Below are 9645 nucleotides of genomic sequence, written 5' to 3' on the forward strand. Positions count from 1 at the left end.
TTTTTTTTATTGATTTCAGAGAGGAAGGGAGAGGGAGAGATAGAATGAAACATCAATGATGAGAGAAAATAATTGATCGATTGCCTCCAGCACCCCCCAAACTGGGGATTGAACCCACAACCGTTCAACCTGGGCATGTGCCCTGACTGGGAATTGAGGATCGAATCGAACCATGACCTACTGGTTCATAGGTCCATGCTTAATCCCTGAGCCACCCCAGCCGGCCCAATCCTTCCATCCCCTTCCCACTCAGGCCTTCAACCCTCTCACCTCCCCACTCTATGAGTCTGTCTCTATTTTGCTTGTTAGTTCATTTTGTTTTTCTCTCACTGGCTTATTTTATTGAGAATAATGACCTCAAGGTTCGTCCATGTTGTCGCAAATGGCAGGGTTTCCTTCTTTTTAAAGGCTGAATAATAGTCTATGTACCACATTAAAAAAAATCCATGCATCTGTCAATGACCTTTTAGGTTGTTTCCACATCTTGGCTATTGTGCATATGCTGAAATGAACATAAGAGTACAAATAATTCCTTGAGATACTGATTTCAGTATTTTTGGATAAATACCCAGGAGTGGGATGACAGGATCATATGGAAGTTTCATTTTTAATTTTTTGAGGAACCTCCATCCTGTTTTCCGTAGTGGCTGCATCAATTTACATTCCTACTAGCAGAGCACAAGGGGGTCTCTTTTCTCCATATCCTTATCAACACTTACCTCTTTGTCTTTTTGATTATAGCCATTTTAACAGCTGTGAGGTGATATATCATTGTGGTTTTGATTTGAATTTCCCTCTGATTAGTGACCTTGAGCATCTTTTCATTTGCTTGTTGGTCATTTGTATATCTTCTTTGTAGTAATGTCCATTCAAGTCCTTTTTTAAGTTGGGCTATTTTTGCTCTTGAGTTATATGCATTCTTTATATATTGTGGATATTAACCCCTTACCAAATGTATGGTTTGCAAATAGTTTTCCCCATTCTATAGGTAGTCTTTTCACCCTCTTAATTGTTTCCTTTGTTGTATAGAAATTTTCTATTCAAATTTAAATGTGTCTTGATTATTCAGCTATTATCAACCCTCTCATTTGTACCAGATACTGTTGTTCTTATTAGCTAAGGCACAAATTCATTAAATAAAAAATTACTTTGGAGGTGAAATGGCATATAGGATGTCTTTGAGAAAAAAGGGCTACATAAATTATTTTCTGCCTGTCAAATCTTATGCAAGATTGCTCTCTGAATGTACTTGGAAGAATTTTATATCCCTCTATGGCTTTGGCAGAAAAATAATTTATTTTGGAAAGAGCCCATATTACAGTGTAAATGGTGCTATCTGGAATTGTGTAACACAGAAGCATTAATTTTGGAATGAGTCCTGCCTTAATGACACCCTCTCATTCTTCAAAACCCATTCATTTTTGGTTGATCCTTATCTCTTACAATAATAAATCTACTTTGACTACAGCAGTTGGGATTAAAACTAAGCATTTTCAACAAAATATCCATCAGGCCTATTTGTTTAAATATTTTAATTACTTAGCCTGTTGGTTATATTATCTATACCTGAAGATTTACAGAGAATTGTTCTACAGAATACACAAATTCAGAGATTTTCTATACATGTGACATTTTTATGTTGATTAGCAATTCCCTTTGAGCAATAATTCATAAATACAAAGAAGTTTCTAACTATAGGAAACTTTGGTCATCATTTAATCAAATATTGATATTTTATGAAAGAGAAACCATTGGAGATTTTAGAAAGCAAGGGGAACAAAATCTACTTAAACTCACATTATTTTGACTTCAAGACCATTATCCTTTCTATTAGTCACACTTGTTCTTAAAATATGAATAGATTTTATTTCGATTTTCTCTATTAGTTTTTGGCTCCAGAGCTTCCTCATGGCATTTTTCATCTCCGAGTTCCTGAGGGTGTAGATTAAAGGGTTAAACATGGGTGTTATCGTAGTATAAAACAGAGCCACCACTTTATCACTGGGGAAGGTGATCGTGGGCCGAAGGTACACAAATATACAGGGTACAAAGAACAGGACAACTACAGTAACATGGGAGGTGCAGGTGGAGAGGGCCTTCTGCCGCCCTTCAGTGCTGTGAGTTCTTAGGGAGCAAAGGATGTGGACATAAGAGGTGATCAGAATAGAAAAAATTAACATACTCATCAGTCCACTGTTGGCAGCAACAAAAAGTCCGAAGATGTGAGTGTCAGAGCAGGAGAGTTTTAGCAGAGGGAAAAGATCACAGATGAAATGGTCAATGACATTGGGGCCACAGAAGGGTAACCAGACTATAAAAAGAATTTGAATCAGAGCATGAAGAAACCCTCCGGCCCAGGCCATGGCCACCAAGAGGCCACACATTCGCTTATTCATTGTTATTGTGTAGTGCAGGGGCTTGCAGATGGCCACATAGCGGTCATAGGCCATGACTGTGAGCAGGATGATCTCAACTCCCCCAAAGAAATGTTCAGCGAAGAGCTGAGTCATGCACCCTTTGAAGGAGATAGTTTTCTTTTCAGTGAGTAAGTCAAATATCATTTTGGGGAGCATGGCAGAAGAGCAGCAGCCATCTACAAAGGACAAGAAAGAAAGGAAAAAATACATGGGGGAGCCTAAGGCTCGGCTGGTGGTGATTGTCACTACAATGAGGAGGTTGCCTGCCACGGTGAGGAAGTAGATCACTGTGAACACAGCCAGCAGGAGTTTCTGCACAATGGGGTTCCGTGTCAGGCCAAGCAGGATGAATTCTGTCACGTTGCTCCTTCGCTCCATGAGTCCACTCTAGCATTTGGATAATTGATTTATCTGTGAACAGCACAGGGATTGCAGTTGTGGCAGATACATTTTGATCAAGCAAATACTTTCTGTCAGGAGTGTTTTCTGTAAGACTGATGCTATGTATTAGTCATATAATGAATACATAGTACTTCCTTTCTTTCTCTCCTTCCCTCTCCCCTTTCCTCCTTTCTTTCTCTTACTCACTCACTCACTCACTCCATTCACATACATAAACACAATATTATGACTGCTGGTTTTCCAGACATCTTTCCTGTAATTGTACACAGATGGCTATTCTCCCCACAATTGCCATAGTGTTTTACCCCATACAGAAAAGGAATAAAGAGAAGACTCATAAAGGAGCAAAGGCTTGAATTCAAGAGTCTATTTCCACATGTCTCTTTTCTTGTCACTTGTGCACTCGCATACATAAACACAGTATTATGACTGCTGGTTTTCCAGACATCTTTCCTGTAATTGTACACAGATGGCTATTCTCCCCACAATTGCCATAGTGTTTTACCCCATACAGAAAAGGAATAAAGAGAAGACTCATAAAGGAGCAAAGGCTTGAATTCAAGAGTCTATTTCCACATGTCTCTTTTCTTGTCACTTGTGCTGATGAGGCTAAAAGTCAGAGTTCATTATTCTTACTATCTTTAATTTGTTTCAGGGTGAATGCAATTAGATATTAAAGTGAATTCAAGTAGATATTAGAAATGATATAGTCACATTCCAGAAAAACAGAACTGAGTGACTGTTTGAGGCTCCAGTAAGATATATCTGGCAGTTAGATTGTGAGCTTATACTATATTTAAACACAACTATCTAAGGATATAATCAAACAGGAAGGAAGAAGAACATTTTGAAGAGGATGAAGCAGACAGCATGATTCAGTGCGAAGTTCCCCAGATTTATTGGAAACTTTAGAATTCACTGTTTAGAGAACTTCTGTCATGTTTAGGTTTCAAGGTCATTTTGCAAATCAAAACTCAATTTAAGGAAGACTAGGAGAAATTCTCAGGATCTACTACAAAACAGCTACTTTTAAAGTGAAGAGGAAACACAAGCATCATAATTTGTTGGACAGAGTATATTCTTTATAGCCAGAATGTTTTTCATTCTGTTTGCACTGATTAGTAGCCATGTGAAGTTGTGTATAGATCTTAGTTGACTGTGCCTAAACTTTCTCATATATAAAATAGGAAAAATAAATGGCATAGAGGTACTAAAGTGTATCATTATTACATAAGCCAAAGTTTTATCCTAAAGGTAAAACATAGAGCTCTCCACACACTCTAAATTTTTGATGAAAGAATAAAAATGACCCCCCCATATCAGTATTCTTATTCTTGAAATATTTTACTGTTATATTAAGAAACAAAGATAAACAGAGAATAAATGAACTAAATATTCAACTCAAAAATATCAAATAAAACTGATGAGCATAGATAAGCTCAAGAAGAAGCAAGTATAATCAAATTGCAAGTATAATCAAATTGCATTTAAAAAATAATAATTAAAATAATATCATGCATAGTTCATAAAATATTTTTAAATATTTGAATGGGAAGTTTTCAAATAAAGTCTTTTCTCCTCATGCCAGCATCAAAAGAGAGAGAGAAAGAAAAACCCCAAGTACTGTGTGTTAAAGCCTTCAAATAAAACATAGATCTGTTTAAAAACAGAAAAACAAAAAGTAAATATATATCTAATCTCTTGATGGAGAAAGAGCGTTTTAAGTGAAATGTTTATCTGGTATAAACACGAGATAAAACTAATGGGATCAACTATATAAAAATATGTAACACACTGGAAAAGTACTTGCAACAAGTATAACAGATCATCATTATTGTAGAATTATTTTTACAAAAAAGGATCTATACACACCAGTATTAAAATAGGGGAAATAAAAAGATAATTCTCAGATAAAAAATTAGATATCTAAAAATTCCTCTATTTCATAAGTCATCAAAGAAATACAATTTAAAAACAGTGACATACTTCTAACTGACAAATTGGCAAAGATTTATGACAATTATATTACCCAGTGCTGGTGAGTGTGTATTGATATATAGAATATTCTGGAAAGAAGTCTGATTATATACAGTAAGGGCTTTATAACTGGTTATGTCCTTTGGTCCAGTACTCCTTACTCTTAGGAATCTATTAGAGATAAAAATATAAACAAAAATTATGCTTACAGGTTGTATTTCACAATATATTTTTATGATAGTGTAAAAGTGAAAGCATTTCAGTTGTCTATGTAAAGAGGAACAACTAATGAATTATAGTTTTAAAACATCAGGTGGACATTAAATTTATTTGCAAGAATTAATGGCATGGAAAGAGTCTTCTAAAATAATATTGGGTGGCAAACATAAATTATAAACAGTTTACAAGTTATGATCTAAATTGTCCAAAATAACATTTATACATAGAAAAGTATTTGAAAAAAGTACACTAACGACTAATAGTGCTTATTGGAATTGTGGGTTGAGGATGATTTTTGTATTCTTTTAAAAATGTTCTGATCCAAGTTTTCTACAAAGAAATATATTACTTTTATAGTAAGAAAAATAATTTAAAGATATAAATTTTATTTTTTTAATCTTAGGTATTGGTCCATAATATCCTGACTGATTCCTTAGTAGACCAAGTATGCCAGTTTCATAAAAATCCATGATAGTAGAATCACCACAGGGGAGGAGGATTGTAGGGCTGGGTAGAAAAAGGTGAAGGGATTAAGCAAAAAAAACAACAACAACAACAAAAAACCCGAACAAAACCCAACAACACAACACTTCTCCCAAACAAACAAACAAATCCCCCCCCAAACTCATAGACCCAGACAGCAGCAGCATGATGATTACCAGAGGGGAAGGGGGTAGGGGAAGGTAGGAGAGGGTACAGTGAGGATAAATAGTGATGGAAGGAGACTTGACCTGGGGTGGTGAACACATAATACAATATACAGATGATGTATTATAGGATTGTACACCTGAAATCTATATAATTTTATTAACCAATGTCACCCCAATAAATTCAATATAAAAAACAAGAAATCACAGACTGTACCTACCTCTCAGAATGCATTTGGGATTGAAGTAACAGATCCATTCAATAACAAGGCATCTTATTTGTAGAGCACACTTTGCATGAAGGTAGCAATCACTGACCCATTGCTAATGACTGCTCTGCAGGTTCATCCATTTTTATCTTAAGTATAATGTTTTCCCCCCTCACTTAATGACCTGAGAACAATTGCTGTGACTTCCTAAGTGATGCTCAGTTTATGGGCCTGGGTTTAGTTCTGCTTTATAGGTTCACACCATCCTGTGAGTGTGAGGCACAGTATCCCAGCTCAGATAATGAATTTCTTTAGTCAGACAGCTTCCAAAGTTTAGGTTTCAAAAGAAATTGATGGAAAAAAATACCTAACCATTAGAGGACATCTCTGCAAGCCACCTTCTACTCTCTTGCCAGTCTTTCTTGGTGATCAGATGAAATATATTATAACTAGAGGCCTGATGCATGAAATTTGTGCAAGGAGCTTGGCCCTCGCAGCTGTGGTGGCTTGCTTTGGCCCTCACAGCCCCAGCTTTGTCCGGAAGGTTGTCCGGAAGGTCCTTCGGCTATCTGGTCTAATTAGCATATTACATAATAATTATATTGCTTTTATTATTATAGATAGGCATTTGATTTGAGATCTAATCTGATTTAAAGTCCCAGAAATATCAGACTATGTAATAGCAGAAAAGTTAAGGATTGTAAGCACCAGAAAATCAAGCAAAAAATGAAAGTTGCCTTGAGTAGCAGGACCCTGAACTCAGCTCTTTTAAGCCTCCTTTTTTAAGTCTGCACTCAGCCAGGAGATAACTCCTTTGATCTGGGAGTTTGGACCTAAATGGGTTGGAAACTCAGAACCAAACAGCTTCTGTGATCTGGGGCTGGTTATGCTTATGTGGTCTTCTTGGGTTTTCCTTATAAACATTTTCACATGTGGTTTCAGGGAAATATTTAAATGGGTGTTACTCAAGTGCAAGGAGTTAAGGTGGCTTTTACTCTCAACTCCCAGAGGACTAGAATTAGCAGCTTCAACCAAATCAGTTTATACTTTCTCTCTTGTGGCCAAGGCATGTGTGACCACCGGGGCAGGGAGAGCCAGCTGGGCTGTGTTAGCAGCTCTCTATGGTTGTGTTTAGGAAGTGATTCTAGAATCTGGGACCTAAGGCACAGAATGTTCTAGTCATCAGTGGTGCATGAGCCAGCCAGAATATCTTAAACAGTGTTAGTAACACCTGTCTCAGAGTTATAGGGAAGATTGTGCAAAGTAACGTGAAAACCTCGTAGGCAGTGCAAAACCGCTGTTCTATGGTCAATGTCCTGAGGCTAGAAAACATGGAGGCGAGAGAAACTGCTCTTTAATGATAAATTTTGAATCAAGCTAAAGAGTAAGAGTTTTGCTGGTACTTTTATTTTTGTATTATCTTGGGCAATTGCTCAAAAACTCTTTATACCTGAATTCTCACATCTATAAAAAGTGCGTGATAAGGGTACCTAATGGAGGTTCTGTGCGATAAAACATATAACGTGCTTAGATTAGTGGCTGGCATAGAGTAAAAGCTCAAGGTTTGTTATCATGTCTGTTACAGGAAATCAGAGCTCATGGTGTGACCAATTCAGATTTTTGGTAGGAATTGTCTCAATTCATCTCTCTCTCTCTCTCTCTCTCTCTCTCTCTCTCTCTCTCTCCCTATACTTATATACATATATACCTATATACCTATATACCTATATACCTATCTCTATCACTATATCTATATCTACAGTGGGACCTTGACTTACGAGTTTAATTCGTTCCATGATGGAGCTCGTAACTCAAATTACTCGTATATTAAATCAACAGTGAATGAGTGAGACATGTGATGCTGGGCTGATGTTGAGGCGTTCACTGTGACGTTGACTGCGCCAACTAGCAGTGGGGTATCTGAAGCTGGCTCGTAACCCGAATTTTAGCTCGCAACTTTCTACGAGTGTTTGATCTTTTTACTTAAAAGTATGACTGAAGTTGAGAATCCTTGAAAAGTTGTAAGAGATAAAGAAAATGTGGGTACAGTGAGAACTAACATGTAATGAGCATTCTGTGTTTATGTCACTCTGCTAAGTGTGGTATTTTATCTAATTCTCACATTATTCCCTTCGGAGAGGAATTAATAATTCTATTTTCTGCTCAAGGAAATTGATGTTCACTGTGAGCATCATTTGATCAAGGAAAAAAAAGCTAAAATTTGGTGGAGAATTGATTAAATACAAACTGATCTAATTTCTAGGCCCGAGATCTAACAATTATGTGATAGTGGTGTATTAGACACTGATTCATGATGTGTCTCATGCACAGGGAAGAAAGGGGGAGGAGATGCTATTCAGACCAAGTGTGCATTATTTAGAGGCTATGGTTCTACCATCAGGGCAGACAGGACACATTCCTCAGACAGATGCCACGTGCAGCAGTGACCATATAGGAGAGCCATTTCAATGGGTCAAAAGGAAGTCATGTGGAAAATGGGAAAATACTTTAAAATGAATAAAAATGAAAACAGAGCATACTATAACTGATGGGATGCATCTAAACTTGTAGCTATAAATACCTATATCAATAAAAGAAGGAAGATCTCAAATTAATAATCTTACCTTCCTTATTCAGATACCAGAAAAAAGCGCCCTAATCAGTTTGGCTCAGTGGATAGAGTGTCAGCCCATGGACTGAAGGGTCAAGGGTTCGATTCTAGTCAAAGGCATGTACCTTGGTTGCAGGTTTAACCATATTAGGGGACGTGCAGGAGGCAGCTGATCAATGTTTCTTTCTATCCCTCTCTCTTCCTCTCTGTAAAATCAATAAAAACATATTAAAAATAAAGATATTGGAAAAAAGAGCAAAATAAAACTAAGCAAACAGAAGGAAGTAACAAAGCCTCAAGCGGAAATATTACAATTAGAGAACAGGACAGACAAACATCAAAACCAATAGTTGATTCTTTGAAAAGATCACTAAAGTGACAAAATTTTATCAAAATTGACTAAAAAACAAGATGGAGCCCTGGCTAGTGTGGCTCAGTGGGTTGGTTGTCCCATTGTTGCAGAAGACCGGAGAAAAACCAAGCCACGCTTAGAGAAAGGGAGTTACATTTTATTTATAAATTCTGCGCAGGCGCGGAGAAAAATGTGTCTTTCAAATTCTGGGGCCCCAACATGGAGGAAACTCTCTTTATTTGTACTTTTTCCAGTCCTTTGTCTCCCAAATTTGGAATGAGACTTCTGGGCCTTCTGAGAAAGAAGGCCTGCATTCTGGGAAGGGGTCATGAGACCATATCTCAAGGTGTGGCCTGGTGTCAGCACTGACAACTCTGTCTGGGGCATTGCTTACGGCCTCTCTGGATGGGAGTAGTCTTATTTTCCTTATTATTTAAGCCAGAAGCCAGAATATCAGGGTTAAAATATATAAGATGGATGCTTCACCATGCACTGAAAGTTTGCTGGTTCGATTCCTGGTCTGGCACATGCCTGGGTTCCAGTCTTGATCCTCAGTAGGGTACGTGCAGGAGGCAGCCAATGGATGTTTTGCTCTCACATAGATGTTTCTCTTTATCCTTTCCCCTCTCTCTCTCTCTCTCTCTCTCTCTCTAAAAAAAACAACAAAAACATATTTGGAGCCTGTAACCGAGGTATGTTCCCTGGACTGGGAATGGAACCCACAACCTTCAGGTCATGGGCCAATGCTCTAACCACTGAGCAACCAGCCAAGACACAATTCAATTCTTTGTTAGATGATACGGACACAAAA

The 9645-nt window shown here is 37.4% G+C and overlaps 1 protein-coding gene across 1 annotated transcript; it reads right to left on the reverse strand.

Moving 5' to 3' along the window:
• Nucleotides 1–1793: 1793 nt before the first annotated feature.
• Nucleotides 1794–2848, reverse strand: LOC102771580 (olfactory receptor 4C5). The gene has a single exon (XM_006772340.1). It carries the CDS (start codon nt 2793–2795, stop codon nt 1794–1796), a length of 1002 nt encoding a protein of 333 aa, XP_006772403.1. The 5' UTR covers nt 2796–2848.
• Nucleotides 2849–9645: the final 6797 nt, after the last annotated feature.

The sequence above is a fragment of the Myotis davidii genome, unplaced genomic scaffold, assembly GCF_000327345.1.
Source record: "Myotis davidii unplaced genomic scaffold, ASM32734v1 scaffold265, whole genome shotgun sequence".
Classification (NCBI taxonomy): Eukaryota; Metazoa; Chordata; class Mammalia; order Chiroptera; family Vespertilionidae; genus Myotis; species Myotis davidii.

Coding starts and splice junctions, on each gene's coding strand:
- LOC102771580 (XM_006772340.1), bottom strand. CDS start 2,795: ATGGAGCGAAGGAGCAACGTGACAGAATTCATCCTGCTTGGCCTGACA.